The 26,413-nt window shown below is 43.1% G+C and overlaps 1 protein-coding gene across 1 annotated transcript in view; it reads left to right on the plus strand.

Annotated features, from left to right (window-relative positions):
• Positions 1 to 26,413, plus strand: part of PXDNL (peroxidasin like) — a 267,746-nt gene that overhangs the window by 33,456 nt on the left and 207,877 nt on the right. The window contains 3 exon segments of the mRNA XM_076005349.1: positions 4,616 to 4,626; positions 7,688 to 7,748; positions 15,919 to 15,928. Coding sequence (XP_075861464.1) covers positions 4,616 to 4,626; positions 7,688 to 7,748; positions 15,919 to 15,928 — 82 coding nt within the window.

Below are 26,413 nucleotides of genomic sequence, written 5' to 3' on the forward strand. Positions count from 1 at the left end.
AACCAAAACAAACAGAAGCTAAGCAATCACACTGCTCGGGCAGGCACAAACTCCGCAGAAGCGGCGCTGACCCAGCCCTGGGTGGCGCAGAGGGTTCCACGCGCCGGCCTGCCTCGCGCCCGCGCCCCGCCGTCCCTCCCCCCCCCCGCCGTCCCTCCCCGCTGTCTCTCCCCCCCCCCGCCCGCCCCGCCGTCCCTCCCCCCGTCCCTCACCGCCCCCCCCGCCGTCCCTCCCCCCCCCCCCGCCTTCCCTCCCCCCCCCGCCTTCCCTCCCCCTTCCGTCCCCCGCCCCGCCTCCCCCGCCTTCCCTCCCCCCCCCCCGCCTTCCCTCCCCCCCCCCCCGCCTTCCCTCCCCCCCAGCCCCGCCGTCCCCCCCGCCGCCCCTCCCCCTCCCTCCCCCGCCCCTCCCCCTCCCCCCGCCGTCCCTCCCTCCCGCCTTCCCTCCCCCCCCCGCCTTCCCTCCCCCTTCCCTCCCCCGCCCCGCCTCCCCCGCCTTCCCTCCCCCCCAGCCCCGCCGTCCCCCCCGCCGCCCCTCCCCCTCCCTCCCCCGCCCCTCCCCCTCCCCCCCGCCGTCCCTCCCCCTGCCCCGCCGTCACTCCCCCCCGTCACTCCCCCCCCCGCCCGCCGTCACTCCCCCCCTCCGCCCGCCGTCCCTCCCCCCTGCCGTCCCTCCCCCTGCCGCCCCGCCATCACTCCCCCGCCCCTCCTCCTCCCTCCCCCCGCCGCCCCTCCCCCTCCCCCCCGCCGCGCCCCCCCCCCCCCGTCCCTCCGCCTGGGCGGTGGCGCGTTTCCCCCCCTCGTGAGCAAAACTCCTCTGCCAGACTCGACTGCCCTGCCCAGGGGAGGGGGTGGATTTCTTCTGACGGCTCACGAGGAAGACAGATGCAACTTCTTTAATGTATGAGAAGTCCTGCAACGTCCCCGGTGTCTCACCGGCCGTGCCCTTGAGGCCGGCTCGAACCGGCAAGTAGGAAACAGGCCCGCGCACTGCAGTCGGCTCGCGTCCGCGGGCGGGGCAGGCGGGGCAGGCACGGCACGGCGGCGCGCGCGGGGGATGGGCACGCTGGGCGCTCTGCCCGGGCAGGCCCGAGCCTGTGTACCCCTGACATGCGGGGAAGAAAAAGAAAGCAGCCCGGAGGCCTGCGCCAGGGGCGTCTCTGCGGCCCTGCTGGGCGGGCGCTGACGCGTGCGCTGTGCTCTGTAAGAACCTAGATGCGGTGCTTACTGGGAACACATCCTAACTCTTTTTTGGTGAAACTGAATCAACCCAGGCACTTTGAAAGGATTTCATGGGCATGTATCTCCAATTTATTATTGGACTGAAACATGGCTTTACAGAATTAAATTAGATATCAAACTTGCTGGAGTATTAATTTGATTTTAAACTTACGCTTTTTCCTTTAATAGGATCATCTTGGTTTTAAAATGTTTAAAATATGTTAGTGGTTTGAAAAATTATGATTAATGAATATGATAATAAAAACAATAATATAATTCAGTAGTCCCAAATGCTTAATTTTACTTATAGATACCATGTCACATCTTGGAAGAAATCCCTAATCTTTCATGAAGGAATAAATTATATTGCTAAATATAATTTGCTAAATATTGCTTTTAAATAAAGAAAACGTTTATTTGCTTTCATAGAGACACATACAATTGTCGTGTTTGCTGATAAAATTGTATGGCTTTGTACATTCATCATAAAATTTTTGAAAGGATGAAAAATGTGTGCATAAATTATTAGCATCCTAATCTTTTTATATTTTCCCCTTAAATTTTAATTCAAAGTTTGTAAACATGCAGAAAAGTAAACACCTATAAAACCACTACTGAATCAAAATTATTTAGAAATTCTCACATTTACTTCTTATATTTTTACATATAATATATTTTTACTGAACCATATGAAAATAAGTTGCTGAAATTGTGACAAACCACCCTTCATTACTAAAAAATTATTAACTTGGGTTCCTGTTACATGACATAGCATGTCTATCTTTCAACAAAAAATTGCAAGGCATATTAGAAGCAAGAAAAACGACAGTCTGAGGAGATAAAGCAGGTATCAGAACTAAACTCAGATTGTGCAGAGATTTTGGAATTATCATGCAGGAATTTGAAACAGCTATAATCAATATGATGAGGGGTGTAATGGGAAAAGTGAACAACATGCCAGAACAGGTAGATATGTAAGCAGAGAAATTGAAACTCTAAAAAAGAATCAAAAGTGAATGCCATAAATAAAAAACAATGTAACAGAAATAAAGAATACCTTCGATGGGCTCACCAGTTAACTGGATATGGCTGAGGAAAGAATCTGTGATCTTGACAATGTATCAACAGAAACCTCCTAAACTGAAATGCAAATGGCACAAAATACCCAAGAATTATAGAATAATAACAAGAGGCCTTATGTGCATGTAATAAAAAATATCAGAAGGAGAAGAAAAGGAGAAAGAAGCAGAACAAACATTTGAAGTAATAATAGCTGAGAATTTTCTAAAAATGATGATAGACAGGAAACACAGATCCAGAAAGTTCAGAGAACACCAAGTAGGATAAATACCAAACAGCCTACATGCAGAAATATCATACTCAAATTGCAGAAAGCCAAGGAAAAGAAATAAATCTTAAAAGCCAGAGGTAAAATACTCCTTACCTATGTATAAAGAAATGGTACAAATACATTGGACTTCTCAGAAAGCATGTGATCTAGAAGAGTGAAGCATTTAAAATGTTAAAAGAAAAAAACCCCACTAGTCTAGAATTCTATGTTCAGAAGGATTATCCTTCAAAAAGGAAGAAAAAGTAATGACTTTCTCATACAAGCAAAAATTGAGGGAATTTGTCACTTGCAAGAAATGTTCAAACAGTCCTTCAGAGAGAAGGGAAATGATATAGGTCATAAGCTCAGATTTACATATAGAGATGTAGAGCATTAGAGGATTACATGAAAGTAAAATATGAGCTTTTGTTTTTATTACTCTTAATTGACACAACACATAAAAGTTTGTTCAAAATAATAGTAGATACAATAAATTTGGTAGCTATAGACAAGTAAAACAGCTGAAAGCATTGTTGGAAGGGATAGAAAGGGGGGATTGGAAATACAGCTGGCCCTTTGTGTCCCCAGGGCTTGCATTTGTGAATTCAACACATCACACATCAAAAACAGTTGGAAAAATAGTTGCATCTTTACTAAACAAGTACATTTTTATCATCATTATTCTCTGAAATACAGTATAACAACTATTTATATAGCGTTGACACTGTATTCGATATTATAAATAACCTAGAGGCGATTTAAAGCATACAGGAAATGTGCATAGGATACATGCAATTACTGTGCCACATTATGTCAAGGCCTTGAGCACCCACAGATTTTGGTATCCTCAGGAGATCCTGGAACAATGTGCCATGGATACTGGGGGATGGCTGTAATCTGTTATGACGTACCAGGACTACCCATGAAATGGTACGGTGTTACTTGAAAATAAACCTAGATTAGTTGTGAATGTATACTGCAAGCCCTAGGCCAACCACTAATAAAATTTTTAAAAGAAGGATAATTTCTATGCTAAAAAAGAAGAGAAAACCAAATCTTGTGAAATGTTCAATTAAACTCAGAGAAGGCAGAAAAAAAGGAAGATAAAAAAGATGAATAGTAAGTACAATGAATAGAAAACAATTTCAAATATAGTAAATATCAATCCAGTCATATTAATAAATATTTATATGTGAATGGTATAGATATACTAATGAAAAGATAGAGATTGACAAAGTGGATTAAAAAAAGAAAAGAGCCAACTATATGTTGTCTAAAACAAACCCACTTTAAATATAAAATACAGGTAGATTAAAAGGATGGAGAAACATGTATCATGCTAACATAAATGTAAAGAAAACTGGAGTAGCTGTATTAATTTCAAATAAAGAAGACTTCAGAACACAAAAAGTTACTAGGGTTAAAAAGAAGCATTACATCATGATAAAGAGGTCCATTCTCCAAGAAAACATAGCAATCCTTAATTTGTGTGCACCTAACAGTAGAGCATCAAAATACGTGAGACAAAAGCTGACAGAACTGCAGAAGAAATATGTGAGTTCACCATTGCACTTTAAGACTTCAACAGGACTCTATCAATAATTGACAGATCCTGCAGACAGAAAACTAGTAAGGATATAGTTGAACTGAACAGCACCATCAATAACTCAATGTAATTGACATTTACAGAATTCTCCACCCAACAACAGCAGAATACACATTCTTCTCAAACTCACATAAAACATTCACCAAGGTAGACCATATTATAGGCTATAACACATGTCAACAAATTTGAAAGAATACAAAGGATACAAAGTAGGTTCTTAAACCACAGTGGAATTGTACTAGAAGTCAATAACTGAAAGATAGCTACAAAATCCCAAAATATTTGTAGATTAAACAACATACTTACAAATAGCACATAGATCAAAGAAGTACCAAGAGAAATTAAAAAATATTTGGAACTGAATAAAAGTAAAAATACAGCTTAAAATTTGTGGGGTGCTTTGAAAGCAATTCTTAGAGGGATATTTATAGTGTTGGATGCATGTGCTAGAAAAGAAGAAAGATATATAATCAATAATGTAGGCTTCTGATTTTAGGACACAAGAGAAAAAAGAGCAATATAAACCTAAACAAGTCGGAGAAAGGAATAATAAAAAATAGAGCAGAAATCAGTGAAAGTGAAAATAGGAAACAATATAGAAATTTGACAAAAGAAAAACTGGTTCTTTGACAGGATTAATAAAGTTGATATACTTCCAACCAGGCTGGTAAAGTAGAGAAAAACAGACAGAAATGAGAGAAAACACAAATTACTAATATTACAAATAAAATGTGGCCATCCTTAGTGAACTATACACATTAAAAGAACAATAAAAGAATATTATTAACAGCTGTAAGCCAACAAATTGATAACTTAGATGAAATGGACCAATTTCTTGAAAGATACAATCTACCAAACTCATAAAAGAAGAAATAGATAATCTGAATAGATTTATATCTGTTAAACAAATTGAATCAATAATTGATAACCTTCCTAACAAAAAGCACCAGACCCAGATGATTTCACTGGTGAATTTTACCAAACGTTTTTTTAAAAGATATTAATTCTCTATAGTTTCTAATTTCCAGAAAAATAGAAGTAGAGGAAATACTTCCTAATTTATTCTGAGGCCAACATTATCCTAATACCAAAGCCAAACAAAGATATTACAGGAAATGACAACTATGGACCAATATCTCTCATGAATATGAATGCAAGAATCTGAAAAAATAATAGCTAATCAAATCCAACAAAGTATAAAAAGAATTACGCACCCCAACCAAGTGGCATTTATCCCAGGTATGCAAGGGCGGTTCGACATTTGAAAGAAAATCAATTAAGGTAACCATCACATCAACAGGCTAAAGAAGAAAAGTCATGTGATTATAGCAGTAGATGCATAAAAAGCATTTGATAAAATCTAACACTCATTTATGACTTAAAAAAAGAAACTGAGCAAACTAGGAAAAGAGGGGAATTTCTCAACTTGATAAAGAACATCTACACAAGAAAAGCCCTATGGCAAGCATTATGCTTCATGGAGAGAAACTACAGGCTGAGTGTCCTTTGTCCAAAATGCTTAGGACTAGAAGTGTTTTGAATTTTTTATTTTTATTTTTTAATTTTGGAATATTTGCATACACATAATGAGATATCTTGAGGATGGAATCCAAGTCTAAACTTGAAATTTATTTAAATTTCATGTATGCCTGATACATATAGGCTTAAGGTAATTTTATGCAATATGTTTAATAATTTTGTGCACAAAACAAAGTTTGTGTTCATTGAACAGTCAGAAAGCAAAGGTGTCACTATCTCAGCCACCTATGTGGACAATCTGTGGTTGTTTGGCATCACCATCATTCCTGACTTTGAATTTATATGCTTCTGATAAGCAATTATTTCCTTACACTCGTTCACACATAAGAACTTAAGGAGTAAAACAATGTGACAAAGCATTGACACACCAAAACAGTAATGTGCACAACACACATAAGCAGCCCTGTAGCGTCACCGAACACCTGCATCGGCTGTTGAGCAATGGCAACAACGAACAACAGCAGGCTTTCGTCTCCTCCTACATTTTTCCAGGAAAAGATGAATTGCAGCTAAAGGAGGAGAAGGAGGCCTTTTTCCCATGAGGATGCTAAATAAACTGCTGTGCGACTACATTTTGACTGTGGCCCATCATAAGAGGACAGGTGTAGAATTTTACACTGTGGCATCATGTCAGTGCTCAAAAAGTTTCAGATTTTGTATCATTTCAGAACGTATATTTTTGGATTACGGACGCTCAACCCGTAACTGGTTTCCCACCAGGATGGGGAGCAAGGCCTGGATGCCCCTCTCCCCACTCTATTCACCAGTGTAGTGGGAGGCTTAGCTCATGAAATAAGGAAGCAATCGATTGGGAAGGAAGAAACAAAACTGTCTTTGTTTGCAGATGACATGATTACTTACCCAGAAAATCCCAAAGAATCAACAAAAAAAGCTTTTGGAACTCATAAGTGATTACAGCAAGGTTTACAGGATTCGAGGTTAATATACCAGTAGTATACTACTATCTCAGAAATTTGTTGGAGTTTTAATCTGGGAGAAGAGAAAGTCATTTGGAACTTTCACAGCTTCACTAAATAGGTTTTAGAAAAATAGTCTCTTCATTTTCAAGGAGAATTGTGATTTCTGTGGGTTTTGGTCAGTCAGGACCGCAGATGGGCTGTGTTAGAATCGCCTGGGAAGTGTAGCGTTTACTGGGCCCAACCATAAGAGAGCGGGATTGAATAGCTTTGAGGGTGAGCTTTGCAATGGGTGTTTTTGTAACAAGCCGGGCAATTCTAGAATCCGATGCACTCACCATATGAAAATGCACATTCCAAAGGAATTTGATGAAAAGTTTCAGGAATTCTGATTGCCTCAAACCCCAAGAGGCCCAGGGTTTCATTTTACCACATTGATAAAGATTACAGAGATGAAATAGTTTTGCCATCCTTTGGTTGAAGAAACATGACATAGAAAGTGCTCATATGTCATATAAATTATTTCTATCAAATATTTTGGTAAGATTAGTTGTATCATCATATTTATAAATCCATTTTACAGTATCCTTTCCTATAAAGTTTTGATAGCAGCCACAGAAGGACCAAAATATGTTTTTGGGTCTCATCATATTTCCTGAAGATGAATCCTACGGTGATATTTGCCAGCTTTTCAAATATATCTCCAAGGTGAATATGTTCAGTAGCATAAAGGGGATCTTAAAAAATTGTTTATAGTCAAAGTTTTCTTAGAGAAGCTGTTACCCAGTACATATGACTTCATTAGTCAGAATTTCTCCATAATCACCCTAAGTTTCTTAATATTTTGAACCAAAGATCCATTTGAGAATTTGAGGAGAGACTTGGAACTTTCTTACCAGACAGTTAAGCACATTTAAATGAAATAACAGTTTCCATATATTTTTAGGGAATCTACAGACATCCCCAAAAGCTCCTTAAATCCACAGATTTCAGTTTAAAACATCCTGATCTGAGATATGTGGTATTTATACCAATTTATAATTCAATGGGACTTTATATGTTTTCCAAGTACCTGTACAAAATGAAATTCATGCACTAGATAAGCAAACATTTAAAGGACTCATATCCTTAGAACAGCTGTAAGTAATAGAAATGTTTTTATTGAATTACCGATGGTTACATTTCAAATAGAAAGCTTTGTAAATGCCGTTATGTAGATAGTTGAACAATTATTTTAAGCTTTGTCATACATCTTGAATGGTTGAATATTCTGTTATCAGTTGGATAAAAATCAGAACATGGGATCAAATTGGCATGAAGACAGGAAGACAGAGCTTAGCTGGAATTCTAGGTCTGCATTTATTAATTGTGTGACATTGGGCAAGTTACCCTCCATGAACCATTGTTTCCAGATCTCTGAAATGCAGACATTACTGCTGTGAGGCTTAAGATATTGCATGCAAAAAGACTAGTTTATTACTTGACTCAAAATAGGCATTTTATGGAGGGTAATTTATAGTTGTGATTATTATTAATTTATGAAACAAATTCAAACTTTTAACTGATTCAGTAACTTCTAGAACATGGTATCTAACCTCTCATTTTAAAGATAAAAAAATTCCAATGTTAATTAAATGAGTTGCCCCAAATTGTCTGTGACATTATTATTATAACTCAGATCTGACTTCTATATTAGTGTACTTTTTAGCATTTGACAATGTATATAAACCTGATATTCATCTATCAGAATTTCAGTGTAAAATATAAATTCCTCAATATCAAAAAGTCCTATTGTATAGTTACATGGCTACTGAATTGCAATTTGATATTTTATTCAGAGATTTCTCTCAATTATGTATGTCTGAAACACAAATACTAATTAGATATTTGAAGATTTTTTTCCCATTGAGAACATCCTAGAAGATATTTCTTTTATTTGTTTGTTTTTATTTTTTATTTTATTTCAGCATATTATGGGGGTACAAATGTTAAGGATACATATATTGCCCACGCCCTCCTCCCTTTTGAGTCAGAGCTTCAAGCATGTCCGTTCCTTGAACATTGCACATCTCACTCATTGTGGTTGTATATACCCATCCCCTCCTCCCCCCTCCCACCTGCCCAACACCCGATAAATGATATTCCTATATGTTCACTTAGGTGTTGATCAGTTAATACCAATTTGCTGGTGAGTACATGTGGTGCTTGTTTTTCCATTCTTGGGATACTTCACTTAGTAGAATGGGTTCCAGCTCTGGCCAGGAAAATACAAGAGATGCTATATCACCATTGTTTCTTAAAGGTGAATAGTACTCCATGGTATTTTATTATCCACTCATGAATTGATGGGCACTTGGGTTGTTTCTACATTTTTGCAATTGTGAATTGTGCTGCTGTAAACATTCAAGTGTAGGTATCTTTTTCATAGAGTGATTTTTGTTCTTTTGGGTAGATGCCCAGTAATGGGATTGCTGGATCAAATGGTAGATCCACTTGTATCGCTTTAAGGTATCTCCATATTGCTTTCCACAGAGGCTGAAGTAGTTTGCAGTCCCACCAGCAGTGTAGGAGTGTTCCTATCTCTCTGCATCCACACCAACATTTATTGTTTTGGGACTTTTTGATAAGGGCCATTCTTACTAGAGATAAGTGATATCTCATTGTGGTTTTGATTTGTATTTCCCTGATGATTAGAGATGTTGAACATTTTTTCATATATTTGTTGACCTAGAGGATATTTCTTATGCTCAGATATGTGGAGTGTGCTTTAATTTTAACTGCAAGTAGGATTTCTACATATGAAAAGTCTTTGACACCCAACTTTGTTTTCATCTTTAATGCGGTTGCTTAATTTCAAAAAACTTATTATTATTTCTATAATAAACATGCTTAGAGAAAACTAGATTTATTTCTCCTAGAAGGCCAAAGTGTTAAGTTATAGTATTAAAATATGATCAACCAATCAAGAATATTTTTTTGAAATTGTCATTGCTCTACTTCTCCCTCTTATTAATTTTTCTTTTATGTGACTGCTATGGTTTGAAACTCATGTTGACATTTAATTGCCATTGTAGCAGTATTCAGAGGTGGAGCCCTTAAGAGGTGACTAGTTCATGAAGGCTCCACACTCATGAAAAGATTAAGGCCATTATTGTAGGAGTGTGGGACTGAGTTCTTTGCAAAAAGACAAATTCAGCTCCTCTTGCTCTCTCTTGCCCTGTCTTTGCCCTTCTGCCATGGGAAGATGCAGCAGGGAGGTCATTGAAACATGCTGGGCCCCAATCTTGGATTTGCCAGACTCCAGCACTTTGAGCCAATGAATTTCTGTTTATTATCAGTTACGTAGTCTGTGGTATTCTGTTATAACAGCAGAAAACAAACTAAGACAGAGAATTGGTACCAGAGAGTGGGTGTTTCTCTAAAAGTACCTGAACATTTGTAAGTAGCTTTGGATCTGGATCACGGGTAGAGGCTGGAACAATTTGGAGGAACAGACTAGAAAAAGCCTGATTGCCACAAGTGGAGCTTGAAGGGCGATTCTTGGGAGGGCTCAGAAGGAGAAGAGAGCTGTGGGGAAAATCTGAAACTTCTTAGTGATTTCTTATGTGGTTATGATCAGAATCTTGGTAAAAATATGAACAGAAAAGGTAATTCTGGTGAGATCTCAGACAGAAATGAAGAACAAAGTAATGGAAACTAGAATAAAGGCCATACTTATTGTAAAGTGACAAAGAACTTGGCTGAATTGTGTTCATACCGAAGGGTTTTGTGGGAGGCAGAATTTAAAAGAATGAACTAGGATATCTTGTGGAAGAAATTTGTAAGCCAAATATTGAAAGAACACCATGGCTTCTTTTAACTGCTTACAGTAAGATGTGAGAGATGGGAAATAATTTAAAGATGAAATTTATAATTGAAAGGGGAACAGAATATAAAAATTCACAGCCTGGTCATACAAAGAACAGTGCAGGTGTGTGCAGCCATGAGATGCTTTGATAAAAGAACTAGCATGGACAGAAGGAAGCCAGGTGATATTTATTAAGACAATGGGAGAATGACCTCAGAGTCAGAGATCTTTGAGGCAAGCTCTAGAGAGTGGTCCAGGGGATGCAAGGGATATCAGCATTTGCTTCCCTGCACTGTTTCAAGTCTCTGCTCCCCAGATTCCGTGCAGCACCCTCAGCCACCCCAGTTGTGGTTCGAGCAGGCTCAGGTGCAGCCTGTGCCGCTGCTTCAGAGCATGCAGCGGTAGACCGTGGTGGCAGATTTATGCTTTGATGTATATTTGTAATCCCCACACAAAGTCTTTAAACTCAATGGTAAGTAACATCTTTACAAAGCATATTTTATACCATTGTTTATAGAGTTCAGAGATTTGTAAACAGTTCAATTCACTATAATAAAACAGCTCTCAATACATCTTTCAAGTAACATGCTGAGATTTATGTTTTCAATGTGTATATATAAACTTATTAAATCAGGTATTAAAGTCAATGGTAAAGAACATATTTAAAAAGCACATTATATACACTTGTTTACAAAGTTTACAGAATGGCAAGCAGTTCAATTCACTCTAATAAAGAGTGAATGTGATTTCAACAAACATGCTGAGATTCATTCATCTTTTAGATGTGTATATGTAAACTTCTCACATTATGGCTATGAATACAATGGTAAGGAACATCTTTGAAAAGCATATTTTAAACACATGGTTAAAAAGTTCACAATCTGTGAAACAGTTCAATTTACTCCAATAAAGTGGCTCATAATGCATATTTGAAGTGACATTCTCAGATTTGTTTTCAATGTGTGTATACAAAATCCCTCACAATAAAGCAATAAACTAAATGGTAAGCATAACATCTAAAACACATACTTTGTATACTTATAGAATTCATAGTCTGGTGCTACTTCTGTAGATGCACAGCGTGCATAGGCTGTGGGGCCGTAGTGACCTTTTCAAAAGATGTCTCAGACAATGCAGAGGCCCAGGCAGAGACTTGCTGCAGAGGTGGAGCCACTGCAGAGAGCCCCCCCAGGGCAATGCCTAGCAGAGCCATAGCAGCAGGGCTGCCACCAAGACCCCAGAACTGTAGAGCTACCAGTGCGCAACGTCAGCCGAGGAGAGCTGCAGGCGCTGAGCTCCAGCTGGGGGAGCCTTGGTGGGCTGGGCCTCAGCGGCGACCGCCCAGGTCCTTGGGAGCCCAACCCCTGCCCCAGTGTGTCCAGGAGGCAGAACCTGGAGCCCAGGAAGATGGTTCTGAAGCCTCAACATTTTATATTGTTCATCCTGTCAGGTTTTGGACTTACTTGGGAGCAGCTATCCCTTTTTTCTTGCTTATTTTTCCATTTTGGAATGGGAATGTCAATCCTATGCCTATCCTACCATTGTATTTTGGAAACATGTAACTTGCTTTGATTTCACAGGCTCACAGCTGTTGGGGAATTTGCCTCAGGATGAATCATGCCTTGCGTCTCACCCATATCTGATTTAAAAGAGACTTTGGACTTTGGACTTTTGAGTTGATGCTGGAACAATTTAAGACTTTTGGGAATGTGGGGATGAAATAAATGCATTTTGTATGTGAGAAGGACATGAGTTTTGGGAGACCAGGGGCAGAATGCAATGGTTTGAATGTGTGTTTCCTCCCAAATTCATGTTGAAATTTAATTGCCATTGTAGCAATTTTAAGAGGTCAGATCTTTAAAAGGAAATTAGGCCAGGAAGGCTCTGCCCTCATGAATACATTAGTGCTATTATCATGGGAGTGAGCTCCTTATCTTGGGAGTGGTTTCCTTACAAAAGGACATGTTTGCCCCCCTTTTAGCTCTTTCTCACCCTCTCTTTTCCCTTCAGCAGCGGATGGCACAGCAGGAAGGCCTTTGCCAGAAGCCAGCTCTCTGTCTTGGGCTTCCAGGCTGCAGAACCATGAGCCAATACATTTCTGCTCATTCTAAATTCCTCAGACTGTGGTGTTCCGTCATAGCAGCACAAAACAGACTGAGACAATGACAGATAAGCTATCACTGTGATAAAGTATGTTTTTTCATCTTTTCCTTTATTATTTTAAACTGGGTAGTGTTTCAGGTAATTTTTACTATTAAATATATTGCAGAATCATCACATAAATCTATCAAGTATACCTTTTTTAATAACAACAACAGAGAAAACCCTTAGCACTGTGATATATTTTACATCAAATATTTACAGGTGGCTTATACAAATTAGCATATGGAAAGTTCTAATTCCCATTTAAAATGCACATAACTCTCAGCTGTAAATGCTTTATATTCTGGTAGTAATTACTGGTCTTGCTAATATTGAGTAATCCTAATGTTTAAAGCCAAGAAAACAAGAATTTTTGCTTTCTATTTTTAAAGTGATTCCATGATTTTGTGAATCACTACTCAAAGAGAATTTTTGGTACCCAAATATATAATCTCTAATCCTTGAAATTTTTAATAATTTTAATCATAGCTCTGAAAGTTAATTTTATTTCAGTATGTCTCTACAAAGCTATGGCAGAGCTTGAGGTCTCCAAGATATTTGTTCTTTAAGAACTATTTATATTGCCCTTATTTTAATGATTCTTATTGTACATAATCCTTTTTGGATTCAATTTATTTTTGAGGAAGGCAGGGATACATGATAGATGTTTATACAGGCTTCCAAAATGGTAGGGTGTAGAAATGCCAGTCCTGACTCTGACATGATTGCTCACAGTCAGTAAAAAAGTAAATGTTTTGGTTTTGCTATGGTCTTCATGACACAGCCTTTCATCCCAAACAGTGGCGTTGGGAGGTGAGGAAGGATATCAAAGAAGGATTTCTTAGCCTCATTCTTTTTTTGATTTGTTTGTTGCATAAAAATTGGACAAACTACATTCTGTGTCAAGGATAAATGTTCTCTTTATGTGCCATTAGGTTATTTTTTATATGTTCACTACATCAAGAGAAATTTGGTAATTAAACACAACAAAGTCATAGACAAACACACAAATGTTATTTTAAGCATCAGTGAGGCTTAGATATTTCTGAAGAATAATTTGATATTATATTGATTGTGTCGATCAGTAGGTAGCACAGGGAGGAGTAATTATGTGTGGAAGAATTATAATAATTGAGTTTTTATGTAAGAAGATAGATGATCACATGTTAGGAGAGTTTGTATATAATGCATTTCACCAAAGGTAAAGACCGTTCTCTTAGGTATAATTTTCTCTTTTTTACATACATATCCTGTCAGCTGAACCTTTTCCACTCTACAAATGATGCAGATGACTCTTTAATGATTCCACTTTTCAGAACAAGAGTGATTGGTACATTCTTAGAAAGTGCAGTTTAATAATTCTTGTATTAATCAATCATCCTGCTTTCAGTTATTCTTCTTCATCTGAAATTTCTGCCCTTATTCTGCTGATGCAGCTGGTGTATTTTCATTGATTATATTTTTTTTGACAATTGATTTTTCTTTATTCACCTACTTAATAGGCACTAAATATCTCTTTTAGTGAAAATTATATCTTCTAGTCATATTCCTCATGTGACTATTGAACTGGAAGCGTTATTATACACTTTGCCTAGTCATTATATTTCAGCTTACATTTCCTCTTCACTGTGTAACCTTATATTTCTTATTTTGCCTTCTCTTTAGATGTTACTTACTTATAAGTGGAGTATTTTTATCTAGAGCATCTTTATTAGATAGCAGCAAGCTTCCATAGCTGAATGAAACTGTGACATATTGCTCCATATCTTAAATATAGATTTTTTATTTCATTATCTACTGCATTTATGGAAAGAGGCAGAGAAGTGTCACTGAGCATAAAGTCGTAGAAATCAGACAGACCTGAGTTTAATCTGAGTGAAAGTTTGGAGCTTAGCTATTTGTCATTGAGAATCTCACATTAAAATTCTAAACCTTAGTTTCCTTTTATTGTTTTTAAAATGAAAATAATAGTAGTGATTTGCTTGGCTGGCCCTGAGATCTATGGATAATATATGTGAAATAACTGGCAAGAGTAGATCCTGAAATAATAATACCTATTATTTTTGTTACTATACTTTTTATTTTGTTATTATTTTAACAATTATTTTCTGCACAACTTTTAAGACACAGCTAATTTTAAATGGTATATTTTAAAATACAAAATTAAATTTAGCCAGTGATACAAAGTATCATTAATTTAATTTCTTTGACCTTTATTGATCTACTTAGTTTATTTTAAAGGACCTTCTAATTTTATTTCTTAGTATAAGCCATAGTGGCTATAGATGCTAAACAATTTAATCTTTTTAAATTCTGAATATTCAGAATTATAATGTTAATATTTCAAAGGTTTTATTGGAAGCATCTTATTTTTTGTCGAAAACCTCATTATAATTCTTTAGGAATATGTTAATAAAGTTGCAGGAAGTAGAAAAAATAGCATGTGCTTTTAGATTCATAGATAGTTTTAAAGTGCAAAAATTCTGACTAGCACAAAGGAGTATATGGGCAAACCTTCTTTTGCTCATTCATTGCCTGAAAGTCCTGCATTAGAGCCATTCTGGGCTCATCCAAATTGTCAACACCTGTGGTCCCCACCCCCAGCCGAGGATCCATAAGATCTGTGACTTGTTAGGAACCGAGTGACACAGCAGGAGGTGAGCAGTGGGTGAGCAAGCAAAGGTTCATGTGGATTTACAACCTCTCCCCATCACTGCATCACCGCCTGAGCTCCACCTTCTGTCAGATCTGCGGTGGCATTAGATTTTCACAGGAGCGTGCACCTTATGGTAAACTGTGCATGCGAGGGACCTAAGGTGCAGCTCTTTATGAGACTCTGATGCCTGATCATCTGAGGTGGAGCTGAGGCAGTGAGGCTAGCGTTGGGGAGTGGCTGCAAATACAAATTGTCATTAGCAGCGAGGTTTGACTACACAATAAATGTAATATGCTTGAATCATCCCTAAACCATCCCCTCCCCAACCCAATCTTCCATGAAACTGGTCCCTGGTGCCAGAAAGGTCAGGGACTGGCTGGTCAACACCGTTCATCCAAAGACCACCAAGAATACACCTGTAGTTATGCAAGTTTGGTGTGTCACTCACTGCAGCAAAGGGGTATTCATGCCTGGGAACTGTGGGGAGTGCTAGCCAGAGGGTGTCCGAGAGAACATATTATAGACTTTCGGTTTTGGCTGGGTGATTGGAAGGGGGCTAAGGAAACAGAGATTCTCTAGATTGGATGACAATTGTGCATCTTAAATGTTATTTATAGGGAGGGGAGACTAGAATGAGGATAAAGGCAAAATTGGTAAGAGGTAGCATTCACTCCATTCAGCCAGAAGAAGAGAGTGATTGGTATTTTGTGGGTGGCACAATGCCTTCATTTTGGCAGGTTATAACAAATTACTGTAGACTGGGTGACAAAAACAACATGCATTCCTTTCTCACTGTTCTGGAAGCAGGGAGGTCCAAGATAAGGGAGGCAGATCTGAAGTTTGGCAAGGGCTCACTCCCTGGTTTGCACATGGCCATCTTCTCTCCCACATCCTCAGATGGATGACAGAGACCAGAGAGAGATCTCCTGTCTGTTTTCTTCTTTTTGTAAGGGCATTAATCCCATGACAAGAGCCCTATCCTCATAATCTAATCTAATTCTAATTACTTCCCAAAGGCCCCATCTCCAAATACTATCAACTTGGGGATGAAGATTTCAACATATGAACTTTAGTGAAACATAAATATTCAGTCTATAATATATAATAACCTTGGTTTTGTCTTTGTTGAGACAAAATTATTTAGTAACCTTGTTTTGTCTCATTTTATCATGGTCTCAGGGTAACCTCTGAGGCTGGAGTGTCAAACTCATTTCTAAATGTCAGGACTAATCTTTTTTTTCCCTTTCTCAAAATAAAATAGAGCCCCAAATTCAAAATAAAACATAGACTACTAAGATTGTAAATATTCTTTACCAAAGACTTTATTTAAAGTAGTCTTTCCATCATGGTAACTAGTAACTTATTATCAGTACAAAAAACATCTTTGATGTATAACATCTGGACAGTTTTCATTGAATTACAAAACAGAAACCAACTTCTGCTTTTGAACATGATGAAATAGGAGAGACCAAATTTATATTCTTCTTCAAAAAACTAAGAAAAACAAAACATATGAAATAGCAATTTTCAGACATTGGAGAGCAGACAGTGAAGGGCTCTGGTTCATGACAGAACAGACACTCGAGGTGATCTCTGCAGTGGTTCTTGTTTGCTGCCTGGGGGCTGTTTCCAGGCTGAAGTGCAGAGAAGGGGCACAACCAGACACTGGCAGGCTTGCAGAGTTGAGGAACCAGAGGTTGGAGTTTCGGCAGCCTAGTGTGGAGAACAGGGAGCTACACAGAGAGACCACAAGAGATCTGCAAAAATTCTAACAACATGGATGGATTTTAGATGCCTTATGCAGAGTGAAAGCAAAATTTCACAGTGTCTGATTACATACGAAATTCTATAATAGGAAAGACCAAACTATAATGACAGAAAGCTGACCAGTGGTTTTCTGGGGCCAGGGCTGGGGGCATGGAATTGGCTGCAAAAATCAGGCAAGCATTATTTGGGATCATGGAAATGTTCTATGTCATGATTATATCTATTTATCATATGATGTATACATTTGTCACAGCTAATTTATCTGTGTATCTAAAACTGGTGAATTGTTATTGTATGTAAATTATACTTCAATAAAGCTGACTTAAAAAAACCAAGACAAATCAGTATTTCATTATTATTCACCAGATATTTCCATGAATTTATCCCTATGTTTGTTTTTGTGAACTAAATCTATGACTTATACTGATTTATAGTAATCTTAAAGCCAGATAGTAAAATTTCTCCAACTTCGATTTCTTATTAAAAATTGTTTATATTCTCATATATATTTCAGAATTAGCTTGCTCATTTCTAATCATCCCCCCCACTCCAAAAAGAAAAAAAGCCCTCTGAATTCTGATTGGAATTACTTTAATCTATGCATCAATTTGTTGGAAATTCTCTCACCAAACATACTATGAAATGTATTCAGAGCAGAAAAATGAAAGGTTATTTTTTGGTAGAATTACATCAAAACAAAACTTTCGTCATCTAAATTGTTTGGGTAAAATCAAGGCATTTTTTGGCTGGAAACAGCATCAGTGTATCTTGGGTCAAACAGCTGGGGTATCCTTCCCGGGACCCGAGATATTGAGGGCTGCCTCGCAGTTATGAGGCGCTGCAACTTGACCTTCTTTCTTGAGCGTCAGTAAAAGTCAATTTTTAAGCACCTTTCTAGGACTAGTTCTGTTTTGCATGATTTAATTTTGTCTTTCCAGCTGGCTTTGTGACAAGTTTGAGATACATTTGATGAGAAAATCGTACCACAGCATTCTCTGTCGCGAACTTTCGGGAGCATCCCGTTCTGGGGCTGGGCTGGGCTGCAGCGCCAGGCGGGGGACGGGCGTGCGGGGCCTTTCCCGTCCGTTCCGCCGCCTTCCTTGCTGACACACGCCCGCGCGAGCCCAGCCCGACCAGGCCTCTTTTGGGCACCACAAGAAAAGAACAGGGTCTGGAGGCCTTTCCGTCGTCTGTGCGATTCCAGGTAACAGCTGTAGGACGTAAAGAGCAGTCCTGGCGTTGAGCATGCCCACGTTCGCTCTTCCGTAGGAGGTGGGTGTTAGAGACACAAGTCCCGTGATACCCCTGGGGGTCTTCCAGGTTTCCGAGGAGAGGCCAGGACGCTCCCCCGGCGGGCGGCGGGGCGGGCGGCGGGGTCGGCGGGGTCGGGGCGGCGGGGCGGCGGGGCGGCGGGGCTGCGGGCGCGGGGCGGCGGGGGCGGCGGGCGCGGCGGGCGCGGCGGGCGCGGGGCGGCGGGGCGGCGGGCGGCGGGGCGGCGGGGCGGCGGGGCGGGCGGGGCGGGCGGGGGCGGCGGCCGGGCGGCGGGCGGCGGGCGGCGGGCGGCGGGCGCGGGGCGGCGGGGCGGCGGGGCGGCGGGGCGGCGGGGCGGCGGGGCGGCGGGGGCGGCGGGCGCGGCGGGCGCGGCGGGGGCGGCGGGGGCGGCGGGCGCGGCGGGGCGGCGGGGGCGGCGGGGGCGGCGGGGGCGGCGGGGCGGCGGGCGCGGGGCGGTGGGGCGGCGGGGCGGCGGGCGCGGGGCGGGGAGCGGCGGGCGGCGGGCTGCACCCCGCGCGCACAGGTGCCGGCGGGCGCGGTCAAGGGAAGCCGGCGCTCGCGCCCACCGTAAGCTCTCAAGCTGAAAACGGCTGGAGAGGAGAACGAAACATGTAGGCCTGAGCATTTTTGAAGCGACCCTGTAAACAGCTGCTGCCAATTAATCTGTGCCTGGGTGTTTGGCCGAATTTCCTTTTCTAACTTACGTTTTAAGAGGACAGGCCGAGGGCGGGCAAAGCTCCCGTGCGCCTTCGAGCGCGGCGCGGCCCCGGCCCGAGGCCGCCGGGCGGCAGGACGGTCACGGTCACGGTCACGGTCACGGTCACGCCGCCCCGCGGGCCTCCCAGACCCGGGCGAGGCCGGCGCCGCGAGCCTGGCGCCTAGGAAGCTCCCGGAGAGTCCAGCGTGCAGTCAGGCTGAGAGCCGCGTCTCCACCTGACGGTGTCGCATGTCCCGGAGACTGCCCAAGTCTTGTCTGGGACTTGCGTTTCCGCGGCGGTCCACGGCCTCGGCTGACCGCCGTCACCGGCAGTTGGCGAGCCGCGTGGGCCCGTCCACCTGTGTCCGGCATGAAGGCGGTGCCAGGGACCCGCTAAATACGCACACTGGGTTAGAGCTTTAAGTGGGTTTTATGAACACCGAGTCCAGGTACCTAAGAAGTGGAAACCACGAAAACGTCGCCTCGTGTCCCCGCCGCACAGCCTCTTTCCCAGCCCGTTCCTCCTGCCACGCCGACGCCTCGGGACCGGCCGCCCGCTCGCTGGCTGTGGAGCAGACATCCGTGTCCGCCCAGCATACGCCTTTGAGTCAGAGGGGAGTTTCGTGACGCATCATCAAGAGAGAAGAGTCCAAAATGTTAAAGAATAAACCCGTTTATATTTCTTAAAAACCACCTGGGATATGCAGCAAGCTCCGCGCCAGCGCCGTCCCACGCGACGCTGCTGCGCGGTGCGTGGCGCTGCCCCGCCCGGCCTTCCCCCCACGCGCCTTCCCCCCACGCGCCTTCCCCCCACGCGCCTTCCCCCCACGCGCCTCCCCCCCACGCGCCTCCCCCCACGCGCCTCCCCCCCACGCGCCTCCCCCCCACGCGCCTTCCCCCCACGCGCCTCCCCCCCACGCGCCTCCCCCCCACGCGCCTCCCCCCACGCGCCTCCCCCCCACGCGCCTCCCCCCCACGCGCCTCCCCCCACGCGCCTCCCCCCCACGCGCCTCGCCTCCGCGTCTCCCCGCTTTCCCGATAGGGCCGCGTTTCTCTCAGCAAGCGGGCCACTCTCCGGCCAGCGTTCCCGGTCAGCTGCTGTTCCCTCCTCCCTCTGTGTGTCATTAAGCATACGTTACACTGTAACGATAGAAAATGCAACTGAAACTGACTTAAGCAAGAAGGGAACTCATAATCTAGATGTAGACTTATTAAAAAAGAGAGAGAGAGAAAGACAACCCCGCACAAGGTTTCTCTCTCCCCATTTCTGGGTCCTGTATGGTTAGTGTTCGTTTCATTCTCAGGCTTTATAACTATATAAAGTTGCTTCAGCTGCAGCCTCCTCAATTTTTTCCCATTTGTGCTTGTGAAAAAAGACTAGTTCCCAAATAGGTAAGAAAATTCTAAGACGCGAGACTCTTCGGGCCTGGCTGGATTGGCCTAGGTGGTCAGGCCCGACTCCCATGGCTGTAGCCAGGGGTCCGAATGCTCTGGTCCGTCTGGACTCAATGGCTTGTTCCACCCCTGACGCCCAGGCTGCAGTCAGCTCTGCCCGGGTCCCAGGCGCTGACCGGGGCACTAGTTGTAGCCATAAGGGCAGGGAGTGGAGGCCGCAGGGTGAAACAGCAAATGTCACTCTGCCTTTCCTGTGAGGTCTCTAAGGACTAAATTTCCTTTTAAAGGAAAAAAGAGAGGAAAGGAGAGAGGAAGGAGGAAAAGAAAGAAGAAAAAGAAGTCTACATCAGTGCTTCTCAAACTTCAGCCAGCACGTGTATCACAAGGTGATATTTTTAAGGTGACGATTCTGATTCAGAAGTTGTAGGGCAGAGCCAAGTTCCTGCTTTGGGAACCGGCCTGTGACGACGCTGGTGCTGTTCTGGGAGTGGGAGGCCACACTCTAAACTGCAAGGTGCCTAACGTTTGTTTGTTTTTGGTTTTGGTTTTTTTTTTTGAGACAGTCTCACTCTGTTGCCCAGGCTAGAGTGCCATGGCATCAGCCTACTGACAGCAACCTCAAACTCCTGGGCTCAAGTGATCCTTCTCCCTCAGCCTCCCAAGTAGCTGCAACTATAGGCACATGCAACCATGCCCAGCTAATTTTATCTATATATTTTTAGTTGTCTAGCTTATTTCTTTCTATTTTTAGTAGAGATGTGGTCTTGCTCTTGCTCAGGCTGGTCTTGAACTCATGACCTCATGACGATCCTCCACTTCAGCCTCCCAGAGTGCTAGAATTACAGGCGTGAGCCACTGCACCTGGCCAGTGCCTAAAGTTCTTACATTCTGCCTATATCTTTGCAGTCAAACCTGGTCTTCTGCTCTAGTGACTTGCCAAAGGACAAGTTAAAAACCAAAAAAGCAACAAAAACAACCAAAGATGTAAGTTGTCCCGCTGCTACTCACCCAGCAACAATAGCAATAGCATTGCACACCTGTGCCAGGCTTCCTTCTAACACGGTGCTTTTGTACACATTGTGCCATTTCATCCTCTCGTCACTGTGAGGGGAATGTTGCTGTCATAAAGGTTAAGGAAGAAAGCACAGTTGCAGGGAGTTTCTCTGCCTGTGTATCGGTGCAGTTAGTGAATGGTGTAGTAAAATAAAAATTAAAGTCTTTTGCTTTAGAGTTTTGGGTCTTCATGAGAATATCACTGTATAATACTGCAAGACAATGACAGACTTTGCTGTGTTAGCAATCTTTTACTTTTTAATTCTGGTAATTTTTTCTCAAGTGTAATGATAAAAGATGTTTACAGAGTCAGCACCTCTATCTAATGGGATCACTATCGTGAAGCCACCTCGAGGGAGTAGTGCCTTCAATCCGCCACGCTTATCTGCACCATAGACGGACCAGGCCACACAGCCTCCATTGTCATGGCACTTTCATCTGCACAAAAACCTGGAGCAAAGATTAGCAAGCGGTCATGGTAACATTTAGTCAAGCGAAGGTATGCATTAAATTGCATTTAGGGCATGCTCTCAGGCCTTGGACATGTCTGCCACTGAACGTGAATGGCGACTGTGGGGAAACTCCCCGCCATTGCGTTGTGACTGGAGTTGGGCAATGGCCGGCTCCTGTTTCTGTGCTCGAAATTGCGTGCTGTGTGCTGAGGTGTGTGATGGCCATCGGCGTCCTCCCCCGCAATACACTCTTCTCTTCCCGCCAAGCCTTCGCAGATGCTCCGCACTGTTCCTGGAATCCCATCCCCGTCTCCGTTCCCTGACTAGCTCCTCGCCCGTATGTCTGCGTAAATCGGGGCTGTGTTTGGAATGAAGCCCCAGAAACCCACACCTGGCAGTGGCTCATGCTCCGCCTCTCTGCTGGCCTGGCAGAGCCTGCGCCCGCACCTTACTCGCCGTGGGACGCACCTGCCTTCTCCTGGGTCCAGCCCGAGTCACGTGGCACGCCTGCCACGCCGGCGCTCCCGGGTCTCTGCGCCGCGGCCGGGCTGGGGGACGCGCGTCCACTCCCGCTTCAGTGCGCCCGGCAGGAAGGAGAGGACGGAGGACAGTAATGAGCAAATGCTCCTCGAGAAAGTGAGGATTCTGAAATACAGGTTCAGCACTGGTCTACGACACATGTCACATCCCAATGGGCAAAGTCAGGACAGGACCTCCTAGTGGATCCAGTTCCTTGGTGAAGCAAGTTGGTAGCTCTACGTGGGCTCTAGCTGACCCATTTGGGGGGCATTTGTTGGGGAGATGGTTTTGCCTGTAGGCGGGGCAGTTTTAGCCGTCTTCACCCTGTTGCTGTCAGAGTGGAGGCCCATGGATGCTTCAAGGTTTAAAAGTCACAGGCTGTAACTTTCCCTATTTGGGCTTTCTTATGACTACAATTCACTCATTCATTCCTTCATTCTTGTGCACATTCAAAATATTTATTGAGCATCTATAATACTCTGTGCTAGGCACTATCTGGGCACTAGAAAAGTCAATCAGTGAATGAGAAACAAAGTGCTGGCCGCAGGTGCTTACTGTTCAGGGAGGAGAGGGAAACAAAGGAACGTCAGTCAGTGTGTGGGACAGCGGGGAAATGGTCGCGGGGCCGCTGTGAAAGCCAGGAGAGTGTGGTGGTCGCAGGTGGAGGGGAGGCCCCTAGCGGAACCGGAACCGAGGCCTGCGGGGAGGAAAGGAACCTGGGGACGGAGCACAGCAAGCAGAAGGCAAGCGCAACGCGGAGACAGGGACTAAGGAGGCGCCGAGTGTTAAGGGTGGCAGGGGCTGGGGTTAGGCGAGGGAGGAGCCGGAGACGTCTGCGCAGCGGCGGGCGGTGCTGCCGCAGGCCTGGCTGCACTCTGAGCAGGAGATACCGCGGATGCCAAGCTGGGCAAGGACGGATCTGACTTATGTTTGAAAGGATCATTCTGGCTTACTTGAACTGTTCAGTGGGGAGAAGGAAGAAGACTGGAGGCCAGGGAGGGGAGGAGTTCTTCCACTGTCGATCTAGGTTGAAGGTAAAGCAGATAGGATGTCCTGAAGAACTGGGTTGTTGAGGTGAGAGAAAAAGAGAAGAGTGACCCCAAAGTTCTTGGCCTAGATGAGTGGTTCTTAATAGGAGATTTGGGGATTTTGCCCCCCCCTAGGGGCCATTCGCTCACGTCTGGAGGGATTTGGGGTTGTACAGCCAGAGCAGGGGGCCGCTCTGGGCGCCTTGCGAGTGGAGGACAGGGCTGCTGCTGACCGTCCTTCAGTGCACGCGGCAGCCCCACGACAGCAGCCCCACGACAGCAGCCCCACGACAGCAGCCCCACGACAGCAGCCCCACGACAGGGCTCGCTAGCCCCGGGCGTCCACAGTGCCTGGCATGGGATGGTTTTCATTTACTGGGATGTGGAAGGATGGAATGGGTGCAGGTGGGGCAGAGATCAGGCATTCAGCCTGGACATGCTCGACTGGGGGTGGCGCTCAGATGATCAGGGGAACATATTGGGTAGGCGTTGGGCACATGCACCCGGAGTTCACAGTAGAGCTCTAGTTTGGAGATCACTATTTGGGAGTCATCCTTGTGTGGGTGAGATACAGCTTCCAAGTATGGATGAGACGAGTTAGGGAGACTGTACCTAGCGGCAAGAAGAAACTTCGTATGTGATTCCTAAGTCGCCCAGACATCTGGATCAGGAGGTGAGAAGGAAACAGTGAGAGACATAAATGGTAAGCAAATTATGAGTTCATGGGGAAGGTGTCCCACAGCCCAACAAACAACACTTTCAGATCTTCAGGAGTGATAAACTGTGTTCAAAACTGTTGATAAGATGAGTGAGATGAGAATGGAAACTTAGCATTAGATTTTGCAAACTAGTTACCAGTTACTAGTTACTCCAGGTGCAAATACGGAGGCAGAAGCCCAGCTAAATTAGCATCCAGGGCAATGCCAAGTGGGAACAAGACTAAGAGGCAGTAACGATTGGTAGCATATTAAGAAATGAATAAAATCACTCATAATCCCCAAACTCAGAAAAAATATTTTTGTGTATTCTTTATAGTCTTGCCTGTGCATACACACCTGAGATATGCATAAAGTTACAGTATATATTCAGTGTTATGTCATGTTAGGTTTTTAAAAACTTTACATTGTTTATAATGTTTATAACTGTATAATATTGTACAGATTTTTGTAATATACAGATTTTGATTTTTCTAATATTTTTGTATATTATACAGATTTCTGTATTTGTTGCCATAACAAATCACCATAATTTTAGCATCTTAAACAACACAAATTAATTTTTTTTACATTTTTCTGGGCCAGAATTTTGATGTGAGTCTCACTTGGCTAGAATCAATGTGTTGGCAGGATGCTCCTTTCTGGATGCTTTAGGGGAGAACCGTTGCCTACCCACTGGGCTGTTGCAGAATTCACTTCCTTGGGGCCATGGGAGCTGTTAACTGAGGGCCGGCCCCAGCTTCCAGAGCTTGCCCGTGGCCCTTGGCTCTCAGTACTCTCCAGTTCACAGCCAGTGGTGGTGGAGAGAGTCCCTCTCTGCCACTTCTCCCCAGTGGGCTCTTCTGCCTCCCTTTCCCACTTTTAAGGACTAGTGTGATGAGATGGGTCCCACCCAGATAATCCAAGACAATCACCCATCTCAAAGTTCTTAACTTTAATCATATCTGCAAAATCCCTTTTGCCACATAATGTGACATATCCACAGATTTGGGGAATTAACACATGGACGTCTTTGGGGAGCCGTCCACAATAGCATTAAACATTCTTTGATAATACAATTTAATGGCTGTGTGTGATTAACTGTATGAATATACTATACTTCATTTTAAACATTTATTGTTGGACATTTGTATATTTTTACTGCAATTCATTTTTTTTAAATAAAAATTAACACTATTAAAACAACACTACTTGATCAAAGCTCTGTGATTAAAATATTGTTCCAGGTCACCAGAAGAAAGTTCATTAAAAGAGTACTCCAGGTCCAGAAAGACGTAGGGTACTTTTTGTTTGTTATAAAGATGAATGTAGCCACAATGATTGAAAATTGTTTCAGAAGGTCAAAGAGGACTCAACGTGAATAGGGAATCCAAAGAAAATGAAACAGAAAAACTAGAGATCGAAGTAATACAGCATCTCACTCTAAACGGAATAATTTCTATTTGTAAATTTCTCATTCCTAGGGAACCAATCATAGGGCAGACCTTGTGAAATTTTACATTAGTTCTTCAATTTCCTGAACTTGGGACGAGACCACCTCACCATTCACCATCTCCCATACATTGTCTTGATTTTTCATTTTTTGGTTGGGTCTTTAGAGGAATTAATTGACTATGCTTGCAATTTGGAGTCTGTCACAAATAGACTTTCATCCAAACTGAGATATTTGTATATTTTTAAATTTTGCTGTTTTAAATAGCACTATGGTGAACATCTTTCTTGCTTTCATTTTTTGGTTATATTCTTAAATGAAATTATCTGCATCTTTTTGCCACTAGTTGGCAGAACTTGTTTATTCCCCATTTTCTGCATCCATAAGTCATTTGGTCAGCTGCCAAGGCCATGGGGAAGCTGTTGTTTTCAATCTTGTAGCAATTGTCTAAATGACTTAAGGATGAGTCAAGTGTCCAATTTTATTAATATTTTAATCCCCCCATTGGTTGTAATATTGCAATGGCCTCTAATTTCAATACCTCTTATCTCTCCACTTTCCAAACCATCCTGTATATAAACCACTAGACAGATAAGGAAACTGGGGCACAGAGAAGTTGAGCTACTTGGCTGAGATCAAACAGCCCACTAGTGTTAGAGCCTGGGTTGGAACCCAGGAGTTGGGCTTCAGATATGAACTCCCACCCTCTGCACGAGCTTCCTTTACTGCATGCCCTTCCTGGCTGGCTCTGTCTTCAAAGCCGACTAGAAATAACCTGTCTCTCCCTTCTCAGTGCCCACTGTATACACCCTCTGCACATTTTTTTTT

This window comes from Microcebus murinus, chromosome 7 (genome assembly GCF_040939455.1).
Source record: "Microcebus murinus isolate Inina chromosome 7, M.murinus_Inina_mat1.0, whole genome shotgun sequence".
Classification (NCBI taxonomy): domain Eukaryota; kingdom Metazoa; phylum Chordata; class Mammalia; order Primates; family Cheirogaleidae; genus Microcebus; species Microcebus murinus.